At 44.4% G+C, this 27,982-nt stretch overlaps 2 protein-coding genes across 2 annotated transcripts in view; one reads left to right on the top strand and one right to left on the bottom strand.

Annotated features, from left to right (window-relative positions):
- The window catches only part of ASTN2 (astrotactin 2), an 859,422-nt gene that overhangs the window by 193,264 nt on the left and 638,176 nt on the right, over positions 1–27,982 (bottom strand). The window lies entirely within an intron of this gene.
- On the top strand, positions 935–15,412 carry TRIM32 (tripartite motif containing 32). The gene is made up of 2 exons (XM_044306148.1): positions 935–967; positions 11,666–15,412. The coding sequence occupies exon 2, from the start codon at positions 11,672–11,674 to the stop codon at positions 13,610–13,612; it is 1,941 nt and encodes a 646-aa protein (XP_044162083.1). The 5' UTR covers positions 935–967; positions 11,666–11,671; the 3' UTR covers positions 13,613–15,412.

The following is a 27,982-nucleotide window of genomic DNA, read 5'->3' as shown; positions in this document are numbered from 1 at the left end:
GTCCTCAGCTCTATACACAAAATCCCGATGACAGGTTCCCTCTAAAGGGGTTCTGCAGTTTCTTTAAACTGATAATTTATCGCATCTGACCGGCGGGGGTCCGACATCCGGGACCCCCGCCGATCATATGTTTGAGAAGGCAGCGGCGCTATAGCAGCACTACAGCCTTCTCGCTGTTGACCGCTGGCCCAGTGACGTCATGACTAGTATCACCTGGCTAGAGGCCCTGTTTACACAAGTGCATTGGAGGTTGATTCCCATGCAGGAGGACCTGGCAGGTCTCCACATTACAGGCACTGTGCAATGCTTCATTTCCCCTGTGGAGGCGCTGCAGGGGACATACAACTTCTGTCAAATGCTCCAACATATTACAGCTCCATTCACATGTCCGTAATTTGGGTACGCATTTGTTCTGCAATTTGCAGACCCATTTACTTTCAATGGGGCTGTAACGGATGCGAATCCGCATTTTCGGGATCCGCATCCGTTTTTCAGGGTTCCGCAATTCTGTTCCTGAAAAAAATAGAACATGTACTATTCTTGTCCGCAATTCCGGACAATAGGCATATTCTATTAGTGCCGGCAATGTGCGGTCCGCAAAATGCGGATCGCACATTGCATGTGTCTGTGGTTTGCGGATCTGCAAAACACTTATTGACGTGAGAATGGACCCTTATTGCAAGGAGAGCAGAGGACCCCCTGTCACTGTCACTCTGCTCATACCACCTCCATACACAAATCATTATGAGCCCCTGTGATAAGAACTCCGATGGCACACGGACAGATAATGAAGCAGGAGCTCCACGTGCTGCTCCTCCGGCCAACGACAGACAGTTTCCAGACACAATTTCCCGCTTTCACTCAGGCATCACTCAAAAACTACATCTCCCGTGCTGCTTTGGGAGGAACCGGAAGTGACGTCACACGTGCGCTTTGCCCTGTCTGGGGAGTGGCGCAGCCGGTGCAGGTAAGCGGTATCGCTGTGTAATGTCAGGGGATGTGTGTCAGCGCCGCAGTCATCAGGGGGAGCGGTGCCGCTGGTATTCGCCTCCGTGCTGTTTACCCCATAGGAGCAGAGCGCAGTGTAATATATATATATATTGCCGTGCTGGAACCCATTCTTATAATAAGGGGTGTGGTTAGTAGGTGGCAGGTATGGGAGGGACACGTACTGCTGACGTCACACAGCGGACACGTGACTTCATGCCCACACCAGCGACGTGTCACATCTAGCCAAATTCCTAGCTGTAGACCCCTGGTACCTTTGTGCCCACACATAGTAAGAATGCCCCCTTTGTAGTGCCCAAACACTGTACAAATGCCCCCTCAGTGCCCCTGACACGGTATGATGTTCCCTCAGTACCCCCACACAATACAGTGCCCCCCCAGTATGATGCCCACATAGGTGCCCTCCATACAGTATGAGACTCCCTTGAAAGGGATTTTCCAAGACCTATATGTGGATGACTATTCTCCATTAGTATCTGACTGGTGAGGGTCTGACACCCGGGACCCTGACAATCCGCACAACCGCTTGCAGTATCTCACCAAGCACCGCTCTGTATATTGTATGGCGGCTGTGCTTGGTATCGCGCTCGCCCCCATTCGCTTCTATAGGGCTGATCTGCGCCTAGGCCATGTGACCGATGAATATGTTGTCACTGCCCTAGGGAAAGCTGTGAGTGGCGCTGCCTTCTCAAACCCTGGTGTCGGACCCCCACAGATGAGATACTGATGACCTGTCCAGAGGATAAGAAATCGGTTGTAAAGTCTCACAAAACCCCTTTAAGTGCCCACCCACACGGCCTGATACCGCTAGACTGAGTACTCGCCTATCCCATGATCTGCTGTGCTCTCCTGCACACGGTATGTGGGGCCGCACAAGATGCAGACAGCACGCGGTTTCAGAGAAAACGGGGATTGGATTTCAACATACTGAATTCTTCATTCCCTGCGGGTATAAGCATCGCTAAAGTCACGCACCCACTACCCCCCTCCACGTTTTATGGCGGTAATAGACAGAATAGAGCTTACATGACCGCCTGGAGCCGGACGGATTTCACTGTGAGCGGCATTCTGCAGCATGCTTTAGGCTGCTTTCACACTAGCGTTCGGGTTTCCGTTCGTGAGCTCCGTTTGAAGGAGCTCACGAGCGGACCCGAACGCAGCCGTCCAGCCCTGATGCAGTCTGAATGGAGGCGGATCCGCTCAGACTGCATCAGTCTGGCGGCGTTCAGCCTCCGCTCCGCTCGCCTCCGCACGGACAGGCGGACAGCTGAACGCTGCTTGCAGCGTTCGGGTGTCCGCCTGGCCGTGCGGAGGCGTGCGGATCCGTCCAGACTTACAATGTAAGTCAATGGGGACGGATCCGTTTGAAGATGCCACAATGTGGCTCAATCTTCAAGCGGATCCGTCCCCCATTGACTTTACATTGAAAGTCTGGACGGATCCGTCCGAGGCTATTTTCACACTTAGCTTTTTTTTGCTAATATAATGCAGACGGATCCGTTCTGAACGGAGCCTCCGTCTGCATTATTATGGGCGGATCCGTTCAGAACGGATCCGCCCGAACGCTAGTGTGAAAGTAGCCTTATACTGTGCTACACAGAATTTCTCAAACTATAAAAATAAAACTCAGATTTAAAAAAAAATACAAACATTTCAGTAAAATAAATGGTCCCATAGGTTTCCAAAGTGCTTAAAGAGGACCTTCCATCGCTCCAAACATTGTAAGATAACTATCTGGACATGTAGAGCGGCGCCCGGGATCTCACTGCACTTACTATTATTCTGGGGTGCCGCTACGTTCTCCCGCTATGTCCCCCTGTATTTTCGCTGACTTGATTATACCGGGAGGAGTCTGCCCTGTTTCTCCCTGGACATTACTTCTCCCTGTAGCGCTGTCCAATCGCAGCGCAGAGCTCACAGCCAGGGAGAAAAAAAACCTCCCCTTCTCCCAGGCTGTGAATACCGGGGGACATAGCGGGAGAACAGAGCAGCACCCCGGAATAATAGAAAGTGCAGTGAGGTCCCGAGCGCCGCTCTACACAGCCTGATAGTTATCTTACAATGTTTGGACCGATGAAAGGTCCTCTTTAAGGTTGGTGGTAATTTTTGTTTATGATTGCATTTTACTAATTTTTTGGCTAAAAATCTTATTTTCAATTGGCCTTTATTGAAAATATTGAGACATTCTGTCACAAAGGGTTAACTGTTTTTCTAGCAGTGTGCATCCTAATTTCACTTTCATCTAATAACCCTTATTTCTAAACTACTAAAAGGTCATCTACACTTATTTATCTTATCAGTAAGACAACCATTCAACTGTAATGAGTGTTTATACTGCCAGAGAGCAGAGATAAGGAGTCTGTCAGTTCCCTAACTGACGGAAAAGAGAGAGAATCCATAGGCAGCTAGTACAGCATCTCCGCTCCGTACAGACAAAAATGACTCCATATTTTTAATAAAGACCAATTTAAAAATTTTTTTTTTTTTTTTTAGCTCAAACAAGTACAATGCAATAATAATAAAAATGTGACCCCAAAGGTTTCCATAGCCTTTTAAGAAGTTTCCCAAGAATGGAAAAAATCTAGCCAAGGGGAAATGACAGCAAAAAAGAAAAACATAGACGACCCAGTACTCCCGTGGTAAATCCCCTGCTGTTCGAGCACAGCTAGCCGACTATGACACAATGAAAATGAATACCACATTGTTAGTGATGGCCAGTTCGCAGTTTTCGCTGACAAACACATCCGATGTGCCATCTTTATTCCCAAGCCCGGCGATGCAGAGGTAAGTCCTTACCTGTGCCTGCGCCGCGAGCCGCTCTGAAACACATGCGGTCACCAGTTCCGAGAACATCCTTCATCTGGGCTGTTCTCGGAACTGCCTGCTCCCGGTGACCGCATGTGTTTCAGAGCGGCTCGCGGCGCAGGCACAGGTAAGGACTTACCTCTGCATCGCCGGGCTTGGGAATAAAGATGGCAGATCGTATGTGTTCGTCGGCGAACACTGCAAACTGGCCATCACTACACATTGTGACTAGGGATGAGCAACCTGTGTTTCAAGTTCGGTGTGCAAGGTTCGGGTTATCTAAGAATTCCATTACCACGGACTATAACTTATGGTCTCTGGTAGTGGAAACCATAACGGAATTCCTAGATAATCCGAACCTTGCACACCGAACTTGAAAGTTCGCTCTTCCTTAATTGTGACCCGTACGTTAGTCTCATTATGTTGCAGAACTGCAATTATTTCATGGCCATAATTGCCACGTTGCCAATTAGTTATACTAAATTTCTTCTGCAGTGGCCACTTCATGGGAAATGCCTGGCTGGTCGCAGCTTCTCCTGCCAAAATCAGCCATGTACCTGGGGTTCCGGGAGTAGGACCTGGGGTGATTAGCTGATTGTAGAAGGGATTGTTTTTGATGAGACTGCTCCTTTAACAAATATTGTAACACAACTAAGGCTACTTTCACACCAGTGTTGTTGCTGCATCCGTAATGGATCCTCAAAAACGTTTCCGTCACAATAATACAACCGTCTGCATCCATTATGAACAGATCCGCTTGTATTATCTGTAACATAGCCACGACGGATTCGTCATGAACTCTATTATTGAAAGTCAATGGGGGACGGATCCGCTTTCTATTGTGTCTGAGCAAACAGATCCATCCCCATTGACTTACATTGTGAGTCGTGACTCATGACTGATCCATCTTGCTCTGTACCACACTGCGGGAAGAGAAAGGGCAAATGTGAAAGTAGCCTAAGGCAGGTTTCCCAAGAATGGAAAAAATCTAGCCAAGGGAAAATGACAGCAAAAAAGAAAAACATAGACGACCCAGTACTCCCGTGGTAAATCCCCTGCTGTTCGAAAGTAGCCTTAAGCAGGTTTCCCAAGAATGACTACTTTCCCATCTGCAGCATGGATTCCGGCAAGCTGTTTCGGAAGAGAACAGCCCACCGGAATTCTCTGCTGGATGCAACTGGAATGTCCACCGGCCCCATTAACTATAATTGAGCCCTGCGGAGATCCGGCCACAATCCTGCAGAAATGCAGAGTCGGTCAGACACAAACCGGTTAAGAGTAATAAATCGTCAGCGAAGGCTGCCGTTTTATGTTCTTGGCCGCCTAGTTTGATGCCTTCAATTTAGGGGGTCTTGGCGTATGGATATCAGCAAAGGTTCCATCACCATTACAAAGATTAAAGGGGATAACGTGCAACCTTGGCTGGTTCCATTCCTAATAGGGAAAGGGGGAGAGAAAGTGTTGTTTATCAGCACCGACGCCGAGGCATTGAGATACATTGAGAAGATCGCTTGTATGAAGGGGTCGGGAAGCCCAAACTTCATAAGGGCAAGGCGCATGAAGTCCCAATCTACTCTATCAAAAGCCTTTTCGGCATCGGTGCTGACAAGGACTAATGGACAGGGTTTCCTTTTAGCATAAAAGATAGCATTCAGGATCCTCGTTGAGTTATCCTTCCCCTCCCTGCCAGTGACAAAACCGGTTTGGTCTCTGTGAATTAAAAGGGGCAATAGCGAGGATTAGCGAGTATTTTAGCCAGAAGTTTTAGGTCCAGGTTTAATAAGGATATGGGACGATAATTTTCACAATAGGCTGGATCTTTGCCAATTTTGGGGATAATTGAAATATGTGCTTTGGTTATATCTGGGGTTAAGGGTACTCCTTGGTTAAATAGGGTAAGAAAATGTGGAACAAGGGAGTCACTAAAAATGCAATAATATATAGCTGAGAGACCATCTGGTCCGGGAGCTTTATTTCTAGGAAGTTGTTTTATAGCTTCCTTCAACTTTGGCCGTAAAGGGGGATTCAAGGGAAATCCTTTGGGATTGATTCAAGTCTGGGAGGGATAGGGATTGAAGAAACCTCTGTATAGCTTCCAAGTGGGAAGGAACCTCAGTTGGGGGGGGGGGGGGGTAGCTTTAGGAATATTATATAGAGCGTGGTAAAAGTCTCGGAATTGAGAGGCTATGTCTTTGGTGTTAATGACAGTCCTCCTGTTTTTGGTGTAGAGTCTACAAATATAGTTTTGGGAGCGTCTTTGTTTTATCCTGTTCATCATAAATCTCGAAGCTTTATCGCCGTGGGCAAAATAAATAAATTGGGAGTTGAGGAAGTGTTTGTCTGAGGTAGTATTTAATAGGTTTTTCAGTTTGGAGCGTAGTCTGTTTAGATCAGCAAGTTGTGGGTCAGAGAGCGTTTATGTTGAGTCTCCAAAGGAGAAGGTTATCGATTTGGGCCATTCTTAATTTTTTAACATAGGAACCTAGGCTAATAAGTTGTCCTCGCATGTAAGCTTTATGGGTATCCCAACAGGGTGTGGGGTGAGGTTTCTGGGAGGGCATTTAAAGTGAAGAAATCGTCCAAGGCTTTTTTTAGTTTAGAGATATGGTCTGGGTTACCTAAATGTCCTGGGGGGGGTCTGAGGAGGGGAAATAGAAATAAATATAGGGGCATGGTCGGAAAGGTGTATTGAGTCGATACAGGGGTTAAGGCAAGATTGAATATGTTCTTTAGAAACGAATAAATAATCGAGTCTCTAATATAAACCGTGCACATTCGAAGAGAAGGTATAATCCTTAACATAAGGATTTAGCAATCTCCAAACGTCAACCAGGTGCAAGTCGGCTAATGAGTTACTTATTGTTCGAAGTGAGCGTTTTAGACAATGCAGACTTACTGGTGGATGAATCCAGTACAGGGTCTAGAGTGACGTTGAGGTCACCACCTAAAATCACAGTACCTTCCTGAAAGGAGGTTATAATGGGAATAAGGCTTTTAAGCCAAGCTGCCTGGTCGACGTTTGGGGCATATACATTAATAAAGGTGTACATACAATTACCAATAGTACCTTTTAGCAGTAGATATCTGCCTTCAACATCTTGCTGATGAGAACAATATTGGAAAGGTGTACTACTTCTAAAGCCAATGCTGATCCCTCTGGAGGCAGATGAGTTTGACCCTCAGTGGAACTATACCGGGAAGCTAGAACGGGAAAGATCCGGGTATCTATTGAATTTAAAATGGGTTTCCTGTTTAGATGTTTGTTTCTTCCTCATAAAGGACAAAATTTGGCAATGTTTGGAAGGCGAATTAAAGCCTTTGACGTTAAATGAGGAAATCTTGAGATTATTCATCATATCGATACATAGATGTCAGGATCTAGCTGAACTTTCCATAATGGAACCACCTTGGGCCAAAGGGGACACAGTGGATATCTCATTGATGATTTGTTTAAGCAAAATGCATCGGTGCAGACCCAGGTAACAGGTAGGGAAATAAAGAAGAACCGTGAAAACAATAAAAACATTAACAGGTGCGCGATAGCACATGATAATATGGTAAAATCCAAGGGGGATATGGTATCAACAAGAGTTATCACCCTAATAAAAAGCAGTAGTCGTGCATAATACAATTTGAAACAGTAGTCAAGGGGGGGGGGGGGGGGGGGGGTAGGAAGATGAATATCCAAGTGAAAGATCATAGGTGTAAGGACAGTAGTGTAATTTAAAGGATAGAGAGATTTGGGACAGCCAAGTAAGTATTGAGTGGAGGTAGACAGGAGATGGAAATCAGACCCAGGGTCTAAGGCTTCTTATTCTCCCATTGGTAGACGTCTTGGAGTGGTAAGGGATGCTTCTCTCCTGTGCTTGACTGATCTGGGGGTACGTTGTTTCTCCCAGTGTTCGGCTGCAGGGAGGCTTGGAAGAGAAGAGAGGTCTTGTACTATGTCCCAATTCTGGATATTCAGCGGGCCGATGTTCAGGTGATCGTACAGTTGCAAGAAAAAGTATGTGAACCCTTTGGAATGATATGGATTTCTGCACAAATTGGTCATAAAATGTGATCTGATCTTCATCACAACAATAGACAATCACAGTCTGCTTAAACTAATAACACACAAATAATTAAATGTTACCATGTTTTTCCATTTATAGACAATTTGTCTTACCGTGGACTGATGAACAGCAAGACTTTTGGAGATACTTTTATAACCCTTTCCAGCTTTATGCAAGTCAACAATTCTTAATCGTAGGTCTTCTGAGAGCTCTTTTGTGCAAGGCATCATTCACATCAGGCAATGCTTCTTGTAAAAAGCAAACCCAGAACTGGTGTGTGTTTTTTAGAGGGCAGGGCAGCTGTAACCAACACTTCCAATCTCATCTCATTGAATGGACTCCAGTTGGCTGACACCTCACTCCAATTAGCTCTTGGAGATGTCATTAGTCTAGGGGTTCACATACTTTTTCCACCTGCACTGTGAATGTTTACAAGGTGTATTCAATAAAAACATGATAACATTTAATTATTTGTGTGTTATTAGTTTAAGCAGACTGCGATTGTCTATTGTTGTGACTTAGATGAAGATCAGATCACATTTTATGACCAATTTGTGCAGAAATTCATATCATTCCAAAGGGTTCACATACTTTTTCTTGCAACTGTATACTTGATCGAGATCCGCAAAAGAGGAAATAGCCATCCTGCGACCTTTGTAGAAAAAGGAGATGCCAAATGGAAAGGTCCATCTGTATAGGATCCCATGCGATCTGAGCCAGTCCGTTAAGGGCTTCAGGGCTCTTTTTTGTAGAGTAATCTGAGCTAGGTCTTGAAAGATGGAGACAGTATAGCCGTCCCACCTCACCTCACTCGTCTGATGGGCTTTAGCAAGGATAGCTTCTTTCACTGGGAAGGTAAGGAATTTGCAGATTATATCCCTCGGAGGGGCGTTTGTAGCAGGCTTAGCTCTCAGCGCCCTGTGTGCCCTTTCCAAGATCACATCGTGGGCGGAATCAGGGCCTAATAGGGAAAGGCAAATTTGAGTCACTGTGAGAGGGATATCTCCCGTAGTAACCGTTTCCGGTATGCCGCGGAAACGCAGATTATTGCGTCTTCTGCGGTTTTCTTGATCCTCCTGTGCACAGTATAGAGAGTTCAAATTTGTTTGGATAGTGCCGATATGTTGGTGCTTTAGGATAGCAGACTGAGAGTCCTCGAGAGATTTTACCCTCCGCCATATTTGCTTGACATCCTGTTTTAATGGCTGACAGGTCGGAGCTTAAGGGTTCAAGGGCAGCTGATAGTGAGGATGCCAGAGTGTCTCTAAAGTTAGCTCTGGAGAGCGGGAGTGTATTTAGCTCCTCTTCTTCTGGAGCGGCTTCGGGCTGGTCTTTCTGTGTGTGCGGTTGTTTCCAGTCCAGATAGAATGGATCTGTTTTGCCGGAACACTTGGGGCCGGATCCGGCATTAATGCATTTCAATGGAAATTTATGCCGGATTCGGCATTCCGGCAGGTGTTCAGGATTTTTGGCCGGAAAGAAAACTGTAGCATGCTGCGGTATTTTCTCTGACCAAAAAACTTAAGAGGGACTGACCTGATGCATCCTGAACAGATTGCTCTCCAGTCAGAATGCATTAGGATAAAACGGACGGAACTTAATACCGGAAAACAAAACCGCTAGTGTGAAAGTACCCTAAGCCGCATCCGAGGCATCACACTGAGCCAGCTAGAATCCTACTCTGTACGGATGTGTGACGAGCACCACAAAACAGCTGTCTATGGATGGATATGACATCTGGAAAGTCGAAATTTGACTTCTAGGAGATGCCTCTTTGGCTAGACCAGGATTTAAAAAGAAACACGTGACTTAAAAGGGTTTTCTGAGATTTTAATACTGATGACCTAGGATAGGTCATCAGTATCTGATCAGCGAGTGCCTGGGACCCCTGCTGATCATCTGTTTGAGAAGGCAGCGGCAGTCCTGTGAGCACCGTTTCTCACAGCTTACCCAGCACAGCGCCGCACATTGTATAGCGGCTGTGCTTGGTATTGTGCTTAGCTCCATTCACTTCTATAGGGCTGAGCTACTCCTAGGCCACGTGACCAATGAAAGTGTCATCACTGTCCTAGGGTAAGCTGTGACAAGGGCATGGTTCTACTGCGAGTGCCACAACTTTCCCAAACAGCTGATCGGTAAGGATCCAGGGTGTCGGGCCACTGCCGATCAGATACCGATGACCTATCCAGAAGATAGGTCATCAGTATTAAAATCTCGGAAAACCCCTTTAATTGGTCGCTCTGAGCAACACTGAAGAGTTTTCATAAATGAGGCCTACAGACCAATGGTTTATCATCAGCCTGAATTATGGCCTCCATTGTTTGTTTTCGGAGTGCCTCACGTAATATGTACATTAGGCAGGTAGATGCTAGTGTGTCCTTCTGCTGGGGCCTTCCCAGGGGATGGTTCCTGCTTATGTAAGACTGACAGAAACTCTATGTGAGATGCTTCTTTTCAGCAGCACCAGCAGTTTACCGACTGAAAAGGTGTCATTAATTTATGTCAAGCGACAGATCTCTTCAGAAGGACGGTGTTTGCTTCTGCACACGCTGCTAATTCCAGGCTCCAGGTGCTGCACGGTAACAAGCAGACATAACAGGTCACGCATTAGTTATGCACGGCTAGTATGTAATTCCACAGCTGGAGAGCGCCCGCAATATTAACACGTTTCCTCGCGCCACTTCCAAAGCATGACCTGAGGTGAACAATTTATCTGTTAGGAATATTGTAGCTGCCAATAGATTGCTCTTGTTTTCAGCTTCAAATGATGTCGCTAAATTGCTGTTATCGCGTGGAGCTGCTGGCGGGGTAGAGCTGCAAGTGTTCAACTGTGAGATTAGCTAAGACACAGCTACGCATTGCTTCTCTCTATTAGTTTTGCCTCCATGTTTCTTAAATTGTCACTGCATACACCAGTTTCCCTGAATTCTCAAATAGGTTTTCTAGATTAGCCATAGGTACTCGTGCTGAATCTTCAATGTGACCCATTCCACCCAGTCTTCCTGACGAATGTTCAGCCTTTTCCTATGTGAGTGTGTTGTTACTATTACCATTAGTAAATGGGAATATTTGATTTAGCAATATTGTTGTGGTTTTTAGTGTGGTTGTCGATGTATGAATCCAACGTAAAGGATGTAATTGTAAGTACAACATTTGAGGGACTTGTCGGGGGAATTTTTGAAGTCCGTTTTGCTTTGACACAATTTGCGCCAAATTTATCACACATTTAATTATTTTTTTTTGCATGATTAGAAATAATACTCCTGTCCAAAGCTGCCATGATAAATCTGGCATACATCTCCTCACCTACCTAACCAGACCCAATTTGCCACCCACAAAAGTGGTAAGAGTGATGTTTTTGTGCAGAATTTAAACTCTGAAGCCAGAAGAAGTTCTGATAATTCCAGGTCTAGGGACCAGTGGCCATCTTCATCTCTGGGTCACACCTCAGTAGATGTAATCAGCCCTGAAGAGGGTAACCAGTTAAGATTTCCACACATATCCAGCCTGCTTTCATTGGTGTATGAAAGGGCAGAACAAAGCATCAAGGTGGGTTATGCCACCAATGTCAGATAGGTGCAGGTCTGGGACCCACTTCTATCTCCAGAATGGGACCCCCGTAGTGAAAATGCGTAGCCACCCTCCATTAATTTCTGTAGGAGTTCCAAAAAATTTCTGGCAGTTCTATACTGGTGAATTAAGTGGTAGGCTTGTCAGAAAGCAACAATAGTTTGGAAATGTAAATATATTAAAATATAAATTGATATATAAAAATATATTTATTTTTCTCCCCTCAGGAAACAATGGCTTCTGCCCCATCTGTGAATGTGGATAGCCTTCGAGAAGTGCTTGAGTGCCCCATATGTATGGAGACATACACTGAAGAACAGTTGAGGCCAAAACTCTTACAGTGTGGGCATACCACATGTAAGCAATGTCTTGACAAGCTTTTAGCCAACGCTATTAATGGAGTGCGCTGCCCTTTCTGTAGTCGGGTAACGCGAGTGACAGGTTCATCCCAGCTGACTGATAACTTGACAATTTTGAAAATCATGAACACTGCAGAACTGGGCCAAGCTGTCTCAGGATTAATGTGCAGGACGTGCAACCAAAGGCTGCCACGGAGGTACTGCAGAAGTTGTGCTTTAGTGATCTGTGACATATGCGGAGAAGCAGAGCATCATCCTCCAGAACACATTGTACTTTCGATGGCCGACGCCGCAAATGAGCGTCGACAGAACATTCAAGAAAAGCTTAAAAGTTTTAAACAGTCCATTCAGGACCTGCACAAGAGAAAAGCCTCACTAGACAGCCTTTCCTCCCATGTAAAGTGCAAGTACAAATTAGTTATGCAAGATTACAGTAAAGAAGAAATCAATGTACAGGAGGAGTTAGCGCGTTCACGCAAGCATTTTACATCTTCCTTGTATGAGGTTGAAAAATTAAACGATCAGGTGATGGATGAGCAAGCTTACCTTCTCAACATAGCTGAAGTACAGATTATATCAAGGTGTGACTACCTTATGCTAAAGATGAAACAGTCAGATTTAGCTCTTTTGGAAGAGTCTGTGGAGGAAGATGAACCCAACATGGTAGCTAATTTACCACAAAACCTTACACTACAAGACGTAGAGTTTCTCAAGGTAGGACATGTTGGTCCTGTACAGGTAGGTCAAGTGATCAAGAAGCCTTACAATGTGAATTTAGATAACCCTAACCCAGATGAGTTTCCAATGGCATTGAGCAATGACATTGAGGCATTGGCAGAAGATCTGAGCCATGTTCAGCCATGTACATCAACTCCCATTACCCAACTTGTAGATACTGCATGTAGCTTACAGCAATGTCAGTTTCTGAGGAAGATGGGATCTAAAGGTAATATGCCAGGAATGTTTAACCTACCTGTCAGTATCCATGTTACAGCACCAGGGGAGGTACTTGTTGCTGACAGAGGTAACTGCAGGATTCAGGTTTTCAACAGAAAAGGCTTTTTGAGAGAAATAAGACGAAGTCCTACTGGAATAGACACTTTTGTGCTAAGCTTCCTTGGTGCAGATCTTCCTAACTTGATTCCATTGTCAGTAACTATGAACTGCCATGGACTAATAGGTGTGACAGATAATTATGATAACTCTGTAAAGGTATATACAATGGAAGGACACTGTATTGCCTGCCATAGAAGTCAACTAAGCAAACCATGGGGAATTGCTGCCATGCCTTCTGGTCAGTTTGTGGTAACTGATGTGGAAGGTGGAAAGCTGTGGTGTCTGACTGTAGACCGGAGCCTTGGAGTTGTCAAATACAGTCGACTTTGTAGTGCTGTGCGGCCAAAGTTTGTAACATGTGACCAGCAAGGGACTGTATACTTCACTCAAGGACTCGGCCTGAACTTGGAAAACCGTCAGTATGAGCATAATCTTGAAGGAGGTTTTTCCATTGGCTCAGTGGGAGCTGATGGGCAACTGGGTCGTCAAATCAGCCACTTCTTCTCCGAGAACGAGGACTTCCGTTGTATTGCAGGAATGTGTGTTGGGGCACGGGGAGATTTAATTGTGGCAGATAGTGGACGGAAGGAAATTCTTCATTTTCCTAAAAGCGGCGGGTACAGTGTCTTAATCAAAGAGGGCTTGACCTGTCCTGTTGGAGTTTCTATAACTCCTAAGGGGCAGCTTTTAGTGTTGGATTGTTGGGATCATTGTATTAAAATCTACAGTTACCACACACGCAGGTATTCCTCACCTTGAAACAAACTGACTTAGATCCCGGAGTCTTTGCTTTGGCAATATGCTTTCATGCACTTTAAAAAGAAAAGTGCAATCTATGCACCACTCAGCATTTTCCATTCCACCGAAGAAACCTACTCAAAAGGAACAGACATTGTAACCATATAACCACCGATGGATGCAGAATGCTGAAAATAAAGCTTGTAACATACAGCAAAGGCTTTAAGGTGTTCAATGTTCTTGTCTTTATTGTAAGGAGTATTGCGCCAACCTTATATCCTAGTTTCCAGTATCAGCCCTTATCATATCAGCTATTCTTTCTGTATCCACTGCTAACACAGAGGAAAAGGAGCAGCTCTAAAACCGTCCACGGCCTGGTTTGGCCTTTGTTCCAGGCATAAAGGAAGCGCCTGCAAGTATTATGGACTGAATTTTCCAGCGACTCAAATCCCAATGTGATGTATGTGGAGAGTTAGCATTCTGCGCACTTTGTAGAGAAAAATGTGTATGACTGGGTTCACTCTGCACGGTTGCCACTCTTTCCAAAGCCAAAAACTGGATTATATTCTAAAGAGATGAGCATGTCATTTTAACATGTGGCTTCCAAGCAATGTTTACCTGGCCTTGTGGTAGAACTAGCAGCCGTGCTCTAATCTGTTATTGCTATTCTGTATGTGAAAAATTAACAAAGCAGCTGCTGTGCGAGTTGTGAAACCTTCTACGTGCTTCGTTTTTTATGCAGATCGGTTAGTAAATATTTTTGACGTGTCAGGCTGGGTTGCTTAATATATCTAAACATGACAAGAGAGGCGCATTTGATATGTGACAATAAAGGAACACTAAACGTAGAAAATTCACTAAAAAGATTTGCAGCAATTCCTTCCTAATCCATTTTCCTTTGATCCTATTTTATTTCATTTTTCAATTTAAACTGAGAAATGTAAGGAAATCTTCACTATGGCCCTGATTTGTCAAGGCCAGCGTGTGCCACGGCGGTTTTCTAGGGGCCTGTGCTGTTGGAGGAGGCATGTAATTTAAGAGCTGGTTTCATCATAATTTACTTGCCTTCTCCAGCTCTCTGTGCACCAGACTGAAATCTACAGCAGCTCGGAGCTGCCTTTAGATTTCAGTCATTAGTTAACCAGTTTCTAGTGTAAATAATAATTAATTAGCCGGCGTCGATGCCCCTGCCCTTGCTACGCCCACTCATCGTGAGTGCATTAAAAAGTTGCAGTGCCAAAATGAAGTGTAAGGGAGATGTGGCCAAGAAAATCAGCCAGATCACCCCTCCTTCTCCTCACTGTCCTCTGTCTGGTTGTGAGACAGCTGGCTGCAGCAAGAGCCTCAACCTTCGTATCTGACTGCAATAGAGCAAAAAGATAAAATAACTAAAGTACTTTGTGGTATTTGAGGATGCGGGATATGTGGCAACCCCTACAAACTCTGATGAATACGGTGTCCTCCAGCTGTTTCTGACAATCCCAAGTATCAGAAACGTTGAGTTGTATAGTGACAAATTGTGGAAATATTGAAGTTCATGTGGCCTTACTGTAATACCGGATGCCTCCAATTTTATACAGAGAAACTTGCTTCTAGGAGTGAATACCTCTGTATGCATCCATACAGGCTTTGTGCAGATGGCTCTTTGGTGCATGACACTCCGCTTAAGGACCCTACAGTTGCCTTTGGGCCAATGTACAGAAATATAAACGTGATATACTGTACTAAAGGGGTTCTCTGGGAATCAAGAAATTACAGTACTTAAATATTACTTTATTATATAAGTATATTCCCAAATACCTTTCATTGTTTATAATGGCTTGTTTTGTCTAGGGAGCAATCTGTAGGAGAAATAAAATGGTGACTGTCCTATTAGTACTCACAAAACCTGCCCTAATCACACAGCAGGAGAAGTTACTTCACATCACTGAGCTAAAGAGCTGCCTCATCCTCCTCTCTGCTCTGCTTGTCAGGGATTATGATCCTGAATATAGCTGATAAGATCTTCAGCTGAATCTCTAGGAATGGAAGTCATGAGGAGACATGAAGTACAGAGAAGAGGTGTGGATGTGGCTGATGGAGACTGCATACAAGTGCTGCTGCTCATTACCACAGCCCCATATCGCCACATCTGTCCTGTTCGTCCTCTCTGTATTTCATGTACTTCATAATCCCTGACAAGTAAAGCAGAGAGGAGGCTGAGGTAGCTCTTTATCTCAGTGTTGTGAAGTAACTTGTCCTCCTGTGCGATTAGGACAGGTTTTGTGTGTACTAATAGACCGGCAGCCATTATATTTCCCCTGATGATTGCTCCCTAGCCAAAAACACTAAGTGATATATATATATATATATATATATATATATATATATATATATATATATATTTAATGTAAGGTATTTTTAATAAGTATTTCTTTTATTTTCTTCCCGTAGAACCCTTTTAGAGGGTTAATCTCATCACAAAGTGACAGCTTATTGCTATGATATGCAGTCACTCTCTGATCATTTTTTCCTGTACATTGGCCCTCTCGGCCACGGACCCATTCATTTGAATGATTAAATCACTTTGCAGATTGCCTTCACTTTCCGTCATAGGGGCTCAATACCGGAAAAAAAACGCTTCAGTTCTGTCCCCATTCATTGTCAACGGGGACAAAACTGAACTGAACAGAATAGAATGCTCCAAAATGCATTCCGTTCCGTTTAGTTGCGTTCCCAGACTGGAGAGCAAACGGCAACATGTTGTATTTTGCTTTCTGTCCTGGGGATGTGTAGAAAAACGGATTCGGCATTACCCCAATGCAAGTCAATGGGGTCAGATCCGTTTTCTCTGGCACAATCTGCCACAATAGAAAACAGATCCGTCCCCCATTGACTTTCAATGACGGATCAGTTTTGGCACTGTTAAAAATATGTTAAAGATAATACAATCGGATCCGTTCATAACAGATGCAGATGGTTGTATCATCAGTAACGGAAGTGTTTTTGCCGGACCCTGCCGGATCCAGCAAAAACGCTAGTGTGAAAGTAGCCTTAGACATGAATAACTCTTTAGAGCTTACTGGCCCATGTTTATTAATGTGAGAGCGCGTAGATTCTGGCATAAATTGCGTTAAAATGTTGCTCAATTTGACACCTCTAGATTTAGAGATGTTTTCTATGCCTAGCCCAATAAGGGATTGTGGTTTAACAAAATAAAAAGGGGTGGGGCCTAAGACGAGCTGTTTTACGCCTAAATTGCACCACAATTATTTGTTTTACTTATGTGGATAGCACTGATATTTTCTACAGAGCTTTATAGACATCAGCATCACACTGTCCCCAATGGGGCTCACGTGGTAAGTTCCCTATCAGTATGAGAGAACCCTAGTCTAACAGTGGGATGCCCTAAACTAGTTTATATAGATAATATAGTGGCAAGTGGGGGTATGTAGCAGATATATATCACTATGAGCAGTCCGCTCAGCATATGGACCACCAGTAGGCTAACCAAGCAACCACTAGGATATGATAACTTCAAAAGGTTGGACCCAAACTAAATGAAAACCTATATGTAGAGATGCTGTAAATTTGAGGAATACAGTTAGTGTATGTGGTCCACCAGCATGGTAACCAAACAAATACATGGCAATAGTATCACATAATTAGACCCAGGCCCGACGCGTTATCCCCCGCTAATTTACGGGGTTCATCAGGGGCAAGTAAAGAAACAAGGCTGTGTAATAGTATAGACTTTCATCTACCCCCACATGGTCTGTACAATAAGTGCACACTAGTCCAGAGGTATGGAGCAGAATATACTGTGTTACCCACAGTGATGACCGTGGTACTTTGGGTAACAATATAAATAGCGGGAAAAATATGCTTATATTTTGCTAATGAATGCTCCGTAAAACGATATTCATTCCCAATTAGGCCAGACACAGAGTGTAAGTGCCTGACCAGACATAAGAAGCATGATACTGAGCAGATATTATAGTCCGCTTTCAAAGAAAACAATGAAACCTATGTGCTGAACATAATTGTATGCAGGTAGCTAGATATTTACTGAACATAGCAGAAATATGCCGGCAACAATTTTCCTGGGTAATGAAAAATGGAGTGTGCCAGTGCCAAAGATACTTAAAGGGGTTTTCCATTCCCTATAATGACCCCCAGAATGCCTGGTCCCCTTCTCTAGAGCGTACTTACCCGCATCCCTCCAGATCCCTGAACGGCTGTCGCTGCATCTCCCCGTCGTGCGGATCAAAACATCCGGTGATGGGAAGGGGGCCCATGGGGGTTTACAGCCAATAGCAGGCCATGAGGCTGGTCACCGTTACGACCTGCTACTGGCTGCTCCCACCGTCGACGGATGTTTATATCCACGTAACAGGGAGATGCAGGGATCCAGAGGAGCAGGTAAGTATGCTCTAGAGGAGGGGCCCGGGCATTCTGGGGGATACATGTTTGGTTTGGCTAAGCATGTATGTGTTTTCGATGGGGAAAGCGGAGAGAGCTGCTGCCAGAGACTTAGCTCTTTGGAGAACAAAAACAGTAGCTGGAAAAATTCAGTTTGCCAGACCCTTCTATCCCCTGACATCATCTGTCGGGAAGAGTCGGGAGCTCCCCATAAACATCAGATTGTTGGCTAAGGCTACTTTCACACTGGCGTTTGGTGCGGATCCGTCATGGATCTGCACAAACGCATCCTTTCAGAACGGATCAGTTTGTATTATCTTTAACATAGCCAAAACGGATCCATCTTGAACACCATTGAAAGTCACTGGGGGACAGATCCGTTTTATATTGTGTCACTGAAAACGGATCCGTCCCCATTGACTTACGTTGTGTGTCAGAACCGATCCGTTTGGTTCAGTTTCGTCAGACGGACACCAAAATGTTGCAAGCAGCGTTTTGGTGTCCACCTCCAGAGCGGAATGGAGACCAAACTGAGGCATTCTGAGTGGATCCTTATCCATTCAGAATGGATTAAGGGCAAAACTGATCTGTTTTGGACGGCTTGTGAGAGCCCTGAACGGATCTCACAAACAGAAACCAAAACGCCAGTGTGAAAGTAGCCTTACATTACACTAATGTTTATGGGGGCTTAAAGGATTGGTAAACCTGTCCTATTGTTCCTGTAAGGAAGTGGATAATTTTATAAAGCTTTGCATAAAAGGGAAAATACACATCAAAAATGTTTTAGCATACCTAAAATAAAATGTGTTAAAATATATTGTTTGTATGTGTTTATATCAGTCATATGTACACAGACCATAATACATTCCTTGACATTGAAATTGCAACACAAAGAAGAAAGTCATGGAATTATGGAAATCGGCTGCACGCATCCTAACAGCTCCATCAAGCCAGGCTGATCATACATTGCCACCAATGGATTCTTGACACTGGACTGACTTCCATATCATTGGATCATGTGGGTGGTCCAATTGTGGACCTATGCATTGCTGCTGCCCATTATTTATTACTGTGGCTTCTGTCTTTGGGTCATACCATCTTATCTTGAGCTGACTTAATATTTAATTTGGGCAAAGGTGACTTAGACAGTCCAATTCAACATTGATGGGTTACTTATACACTTGGTGTGATACCATTTGTCACTGTAATTATGCCAATCTGAAATACCATGCTGCATTTCATCGAATACTGCTTGGTACCTTGGATATACAGAGATCCCTCAAGATACAATGGCCTCAGGATACAGTATTTTCAACATATAATGGTCTTTTTTTGACCCATCGTAAGTTGAAACCAGACCCAACATACAATGCTTCAGACTCAGATCCAACCAATCAAGGTCACTTCTCTGGTAAAATAGCTGTATTAGTTGCTAGTTACCAGCTATTCCTGACTGTTATATTAAGGACTTGTTTTATCTATCTTAGTTATCTGCCTATTTTTCTTAAATCTTTATTTTCTCTTATCTTGGGTGACATTTTTGGGGCTTTGGAACTGATTACTCAAGTTACAATGGTTTCGACATACAATGGTCATCCTGGAACCAATTAATATTGTAACTTGAGGGACCGCTGTAATTCACTTCACTATTATAGGTATTTTGGTCTGGTCTGTTGTTTCAGTGCATTGCATTATTGTTTGGTTTATTTCCCCTCATTGTGTGTTGTATAATCTCCTATATCCTCTATACTATCGGTCCCCTAAATGAACCCAACAGGGAGAAATGTGCTAGGATAGTGTAGGGTGTGTATGGGCTAGGCTTGAGCAAATTGAGCTTCGGATCATAGATCCAAAGTTGATTCGTTCAAAAACTTAAATGTTAATGCTGTTTTTTGTGGAGCCAAACTTAGTCTTGCCCGAAGTCACGCAAGACTTTGGTGAATTACTACTGTATTCAGATCTGCTTATTTAAAAACAATTTAAAATAGGAATCCAAAGTGGGCTTTAGCACTGAGGAACCAGCCAGTACCAAAGCCCACTTTGGATTCCTATTTTAAATTGTTTTTAAATAAACAGATCTGAATACAGTAGTAATTCACTAAAGTCTTACGCGACTTCAAGCAAGAAATACATAAATTTTAATGCTGTACTGAAACCGCATTAACAATCAGTTTTTGATCTATCATTTGTTCAAGCCTAGTGAGGGCAATTGAGAGGTGGGTTCCTATGCAAGTTTCACCCACCATCAGGGTGATTCCCTGCGGTTAGTGGTAGCTAGGTTACTATAGGGAAAGTATCCCCTTCTTTATGCACCTTCTAGCCTATTCCTCTTTTGCCATTTTTTTCTTTTTGTCTTAGTTTTTTTCATAAATTTTTGTGGGCCCCATTGTCTGTTTAAAGGGTTTCTGACACCTGAAAAATGGGTATTAAGCTGGCTGACATTTGCGATGTGCTAATGTCAGCTGAACATAACTATATTAGTGCCACGGCCGGCGGGAGGAGAGCAGCACTGCCCTGACCGGCCCTGTCAATCAAGAAGGGCGTGAAAAGAGGTGGGCAAACGGAGCCTCTAGGTCTAGGAGCAGGTGCAACGTCGTCGTCGTCGCCCCTCCCGCTCCTAAAGGCTAATTAGCATATTATAAAAGTTCATTTTTCTTATAAAGGCTTTAGGCAGTCAGATGGCACTAATATAGTTATGTTCAGCTGACATTAGCACATCACTAATGTCAGCCAGCTTAATACCCCCATTTTTCAGGTGACAGAAACCCACATTATTGTTTTTTTATCTCTATAATTAATAAAAGAAATGTTTTAAGTCCATGCTGTCTATGAAAACATACTTTGCTAGTATGGTTCTGGCACTTCAGTGATATGAATTATGGAAATCACAGGATCAATAGACTTTTTAATGATATGCAAAAAAATAAAAGTAAAATGGAAACTAAATATTCAAAACATTTTTTCAGTATTGAATATGAGCGCCACACAGAGAGAAAAACACAAACACACACATTTACAGGCCTTGGCTTGCTATCAATGAAGTTATTAATGGTTGTCTGAGGAATGTTGTGCACACAAATCATCAAGATCCACTGCTGGCAGCTCCATTTGCAGTTGCCGACTAATGACATCCCGGATGTGCTCGATGTAAAGGCTAAATACACAGCAGGCAATGGTAGCACATGTAGGCTATGCAGGCTCCTCACAGTAGCACAAGCAACTTGTGGCCTGGCCAGCTGTTGAAAAACTGCTCCCGGGACACTTTGGAGAAATGACCGTACCACTGGTTCCAGGACTAAATAAATGAAGGGCCAAACTGTTAGTGTACCTGAAATGAAGACTACTATACATTATACTACCCCAAACCATAATCCCTTGAGTAGGACCAGTGTGACTTTCCCTTGTGAAAGCGCCTTTTTGCCCATGTGGTCTCCAAACCAATCTCTGGCTATCATTGCATCCGAGACAAAAGTGGGACTCCTCACTGAAGAGGACAGACCTCCATTGCTGTCTTGCTGTGCACCAGAATGGTCCTGTCATTCCAGTTCATCGTTGTTATTCCAACCAAACGGACAAGCAACATTGGACAGTGCTGACATCTTGACCTAGGCGCATGGCAATCTGCCGGAGTGATAAACCAAGGCTTCTCAGTTTGAGAAAAGTGATAACTGCCACATTGATAAACAGGAGACAACTTTTGTTTCATGTGGCTAAAAATATTTGCTTTCAGTCTACTTCTAGGCCTCTCCCACAAGCTTCAGATTGGAACTAGGTGCTTAAAAATCGGTGATGCCTGCTACTTCCTTGATTTACATAACCTTACTGCTTGTCCTGCAGAATGGAGTGGGCTGGTAGGTGCAGATGAAACAGACTGACAATTTAAATGGACCTATCACATCCTTTAGGCTGCCCTTACAGAGGCAGCAAGAAGTACTGACAGACATACAGATTTCTGTGGTCCAAATGCTAATTCACAGAGGTGTCTAATATTTACAGTGTAAAGCCTCATGCACACTGCCGTTCCGTGCGTTGGTGACTGCAATTTGCGTTCCCCAATGCACGGGCAACATCCATGCGGCTGCCGCAGACGGACCCAGACCCATTCAACTTAAATGGGTCTGGGTCCGTCTGCACCACAAAAATGTTCTGTTTCTTTGCAGTGCGGAGGCACAGAGAGAAACCCTGTGGGGTTCAACTTCTCTGTTCTGAACCGTACCATCCGTGATGCGGTGTGCACACGGCTGGTGCCCGTATATTGCGGGCCGCAATATGGGCACAGCCTGGCAAAGGCCATGTGCATGAGGCCTAATGCTGACTGTGCGTGTCCGAGAAGAGTCACAGTTATTGATGAGTTCCACCCCCCCCCCCGAGCAGGGAAAGGGGGAACTCAACAGCGTGACTGTTCGCTGGCAGCCGGCGACTTCCCGGGAGGACACAGCCAGTGTTACACTGTAAATTCTTGGCAGCTACTGTAAATGAGCATTTGAGTGACAGACTGCTGAAATCTTCATGTTTATCACTACTTTTTGGTGCCCTCTGTAAGGGAAGCATTAAAGATATGACAGTTTCCCTTTAAAGCATCGGCAGGATCGCTGGAGGCCAGTTTCTGACTTCCTCTTTCCATGATGAGTATCGGTGGTCTGAAGTTATCATGACATCCGTCACAAGACTACTGATATAATAGCATGTAATTGGAGAGTCTGAATGGTCTTCGACACCAAGCTGTTTATTATAAGGCGCCACAATATTGGCCTTGTATCTAAAACTACCAAGTGGTTGCTATTGGTTACACTGACGCCTGTTACAGGTTTTGTGCTTTGCTTTTTTAAGCTGATCTCCAAGAAGAAATAAAAATCAATATTAGGCTTTTACCCTTTATTTGGACAGCAATAACAGTAGCAGCTTAATAGTCACGAGATTGATTATGTGTTGCCATGGTAACAGGAGGCACAACTTTATGTTACTAATCCCCCGTCAGTGTGCAGAGGTGGAGGCATCAGATTGAGATCTTTCTTAATGGCACATAATACTAGGTATCAGCAGAGGCGACTGGAGTCGGTGTGCAGACGCTTACGACATCTCTACTGGATTGTTTCCGACAAGAGGCGGATATCCACAGAAAGTACTGCCAGTAAACTCATCTCGGCTGTATCTGAAGTATACATGGATCTGCTGGATCTGATTTACGCTTCTGAGCTGTGAATCAATAATGTAAACTGACTTTAAGGGTTTTTTCCAGGGTCACTATGGTTTCTAATACATATGCTCATGTAGTTACTTACCTCATGTATGTACAGTACATCTTCCCTCAAGCAATTTTTTTTTTTTCAATTTGGACCCTCACGACTTGTGTTCACCATGTAAACAAATCAATCTGATTGACATCCTGTATGATGTCCACAGGGGGTCCAACTGCTGGAATCCCCACCAATTATGAGAACAGGAACCCCGAACATATAGAATGAATGAAGAAGCACAGCGCATGCTCAACCAGCCACTCCAATGTCAGAGTGTAAGGTCCTTGTGATTGGTGGTGGTCCCAATTATTCCCTCCCCCCCTCCCCTTTCTGTGGATAGGAATACTCTGTAGCAAGTCTACATACACATCGTTTGCTTTTTGCTACCTTTTTTTGTGGTGTTTTTTCTTTAGGTTTGTTCATTGTTGGCATCAGCTCCCGACCATGTCTGGCAAAAGCCTGGGCCCAATGCGGTTTCCTGCATTTTTGTGTAGTGTCTCATAAACAGGACCATAGGAGAACCTACACAGGACACTGCTATATTCATAGTACTCGTGCAGATTGTCAAGACCTCAGGTGCCCTCCCACCACTAAGTAGTGTTGGGTAGATGACGTATTGTATTTAAACAGGTTATCTAGTTTCCGCAGAGTAGCCTAAATGAAGAATTGAGCAGTATTTAACTAGCAAAGCCAATTCTCCGAACAGAGTTTTAATACCTTGCGGCAGAAGTGACATCACATCACCAACATGTGACCACAGCAGCCAATCACTAGCTTCTTGGGTACACTGTTGAGGCCAGTGATTGGCTGCAGTGGTAACTTTTTCTTGATGTTTCATCATCACTGCAGCTGGATAAACAAAACTGATCAAGTGAACTGGAGCTGGATCTGCTAGGTAAGCACTGCTAAGATCTTCATGTTGGGCTTGGTTGACATTGTGTTTTTGCCTTTCATTTAACATATATGTTTGGGAAGAAAAGATACAAAAGCATGGTACACTACCCTTTTTATCCTGCAACTGTTTAAAAATATTTCCAGCCTCAGGTTTCACATCATCCCTGTTGAGACTCAAAGTCAGGCCCTGCTGTATGGGAGGCAGAATCATTAACCGGGAGCCACAGGCTGTATTGTTGTGTATGAGAGGATTTTCTCTGCCCAAGGCTGGTTTCACACGAGCGAGTTCAATGCGTTGAACTTGCAGCGTGTCTGCGAGAGCTCCTGTCCTGACTTCCCAGCACTGAGAGGATCGCATAGCATTATATTTACTTATGATGCTATGTAACCCTTCTGGAATGTATTGTATAACACTGACATAATGCTGTCAGTTTAAAATACATTCCAAAACTCTAGGGGTTACATAGCATCATAAATCAATATAATGCTATGTGATCCTATCAGTGCTATGCAAGTCAGGACAGGAGCTCTCGCAGACACGCTGCGAGTTCAACACATTGAACTCGCTCGTGTGAAACCAGCCTAAAATTGTCAATACCATTCTTATAAGATTTGTGAAAAAAAATAAAAAAAACATTGGAACTTCATGACTTTTTTTTAACAAGCAGTGAAAAATTGTGTGTGAAGGTAACTTGAGATGAGCGAATTGAAGTTGACGAAGTGGAATTCGATCCGAATTTCAGGAAAAATTAGATTCGCTCCGAATCTCCTCACGCTAAAATGGCTACTGCACATGTTAGGACATGGAGCTGGGAACGAGGGATCACCCACAATGCCATGCATGCAGCCAATCAGCAGCCAGCCAACCCTGTGATGTCACAGCCCTAAAAATAGCCTCAGCCATCTTGGATTCAGCTATTTTCCAGTGCACTTAGTGCAGAGAGAGACGTCAGCAGGCGTGGCAGAGGCCTAAATGTTTCTGGCGCAGGCACAGGTCGCAGCAGAGTAAGGAGGCGTGGCATACGGAGTCGCTCTAGCGGTAGTGTCTTGACCAGCAACCCAGCGGTTCAAGTGAGATCAGACACCCCCAGCCAAGAGTCGGTGGGTTCGTCGGACATAACACTTAGTTGGCATGGCCCGGGAGCAGGCCCTGTGCCCTCACCTGTCCTCAACCTGCCTCTGTCCTTTTCTGTTCCCTCAGCCAGAGAAGTATTATATGCTATAGGCTCAGCTCCACTATACAGTGAGGACGAGCTACTAGGGGACAGTCAGCAGTTACTCCCCAGCCAAGATGTGGAGGAGACATCCGCAGCTTCCTCTGCTAGACGGGCAAGTAGTGATGAGGAGAGTGGCGTGGGAGCTGGTGTTGCGAGTGGTCAGGCTCCTCAAACCCAGAGACCGTTGAGGAGGACATCAGTGACGTGCAGACAGTACTCGATGATAATGATGATGTACAGTTGTGTTCAAAATAATTGCAGTGTGTTTAACAAAGTGAATAAAGCTCCAAATCCTTCTAATAGCTTTTAGGCTACTTTCACACTAGCGTTCGGGCGGATCCGTTCTGAACGGATCCGCTCATAATAATGCAGACGGAGGCTCCGTTCAGAACGGATCCGTCTGCATTATTTTTAGCATAGAACAGCTAAGTGTGAAAATAGCCTAGTACGGATCCGTCCAGACTTTCAATGTAAAGTCAATGGGGGACGGATCCGCTTGAAGATTGAGCCACATTGTGGCATCTTCAAACGGATCCGTCCCCATTGACTTACATTGAAAGTCTGGACGGATCCGCACGGATCCGCACGCCTCCGCACGGCCAGGCGGACACCCGAACGCTGCAAGCAGCGTTCAGCTGTCCGCCTGTCCGTGCGGAGGCGAGCGGAGCGGAGGCTGAACGCCGCCAGACTGATGCAGTCTGAGCGGATCCGCCTCCATTCAGACTGCATCAGGGCTGGACGGAAGCGTTCGGGTCCGCTCGTGAGCCCCTTCAAACGGAGCTCACGAGCGGAAACCCGAACGCTAGTGTGAAAGTAGCCTTATTTCCATACACACAAATGCATTGGGAACACTACACATTCTATTCCAAATTGAAACATGAAGAAAAATATATCACATTTGTGATATAAAAAAGAAAAGTGCATATTAGACTGTTCAAAAAAATAGCAGTGTTTGTATTCTTCTTTACAAACTCAAACATTCACTATATAAACTGAAAAATGTTTGAAGATTTTGCTTTCCTTTGAATCACTTAACTAATATTTCGTTGTATAACCGCTGTTTCTGAGAACTGCTGGACATCTGTGTTGCATGGAGTCAACCAACTTCTGGCCCTGTGAACAGGTGTTCCAGCCCAGGAGGATTGGACTACATTCCACAGTTTCTTGGTTTGACCTCGGAAACTGCATTTTTATGTCACCCCACAAGTTTTCTTTTGGATTAAGATCCAGGTATTGGGCTGACCACTCCATAACGTCAATCTTGTTGGTCTGGAACCAAGATGTTGCACGTTTACTGGCGTGTTCGGGGTCGTTGTATTGTTGGAACACCCATTTCAAGGACATTTCCTCTTCAGCATCAGGCAGCATGACCTCTTCAAGTATTCTGATGTATTCAAACTGATCCATGATCCCTGGTATGCGATAAATAGGCCCAACACCTTAGTATGAGAAAGATCCCCATATCATGATGTTGCGCCACCATGCTACACTCGTCTTCACAATGTACTGTGGCTTGAATTCAATGTTTGGGGGTCGTCTGACAAACTGTCTCCGGCCACTAGACCCAAAAAGAACAATCTTACTTTCATCAGTCCACAAAATGTCTCTTTAGGCCGGTCAATGTGCTCTTTGGCAAATTTGTACCTCTTCAGCACAAGTCTTTTTTTCAACAGTGGGACTTTGCGGGGACTTCTTGCAGATAGCTTGGCTTCACATAGGCGTCTTATAATTGTAACAGTACTCACAGGTAACTTTAGACCTTCTTTGATTTTCCTGGAGCTGATTGCCGGCCATTTTGGCTATCGAATGGTAGTTTTTTGCTTTCTTCCACGCTTTTTTTCAGGTTTTAGTTGCCATTCATTATATGTTTTCCCCTCTACAATCAACTTTGTAGCCAAAGTACAGTGTTCTTCTGAACAATGTCTGGAACGACCCATTTTCCTCAGAATTTCAGAGAGAAATGCACTGTAACCAGCATGTACAACATTTGCTGCCTTCCTTCCTTAAATAAAGGCAATAATTGCCACCTGTTTTTCAAAGAATGAATGACCTCACTCATTGAGATCCACACTGCTATTATTTTGAACATGCCCCTTTTAATTAGTGATTCAATTACACAGAGCATGCATGTCATAACTGTTGGGTCTGTTGGATTTCTATTAATCTGCTACACCTGCTAGTACATAATTTGCCATGTAGAAATATCATTTTTAACAAAATACAGTGATTGATCAGGTTAGTGATGTCTGACTGCTCTTATTTTAAACACAACTGTAGCTGATCGCACTAGCGATCTGGGTGAATTTATGATCATTGGAAGAAGAGGGTGGCAGCTTGCCCGTGAGGCAGCGGTGGAGCCAGCAAGTCGCTAGCGTTGTCGGGAGTCAGCAGGCTGGCAGCAGTAGAAGGTTGGAAGACAAACGTGCCCAGGATAGACCACCCACTTTGCAGGAGCCTACCTGCCTGGAAAGTAGTGGTGCAGGGGTTCACGGAAGCAGCGGCGGTAGCAGTCAGTCAGTGCAGAGTGTTGGGGGTAAAATCACCTACTCGGTGGTGTGGCAGTTTTTTGCTAAGCCGCCGGAGGAGGTGAACATGGCCATTTGTAGAATCTGTGGGCAGAAGGTGAAGAGTGGACAGGGTGC

Source organism: Bufo gargarizans, chromosome 9, assembly GCF_014858855.1.
Source record: "Bufo gargarizans isolate SCDJY-AF-19 chromosome 9, ASM1485885v1, whole genome shotgun sequence".
NCBI classification, from domain to species: Eukaryota; Metazoa; Chordata; class Amphibia; order Anura; family Bufonidae; genus Bufo; species Bufo gargarizans.
This window is presented reverse-complemented; position numbering and strand designations above follow the sequence as displayed.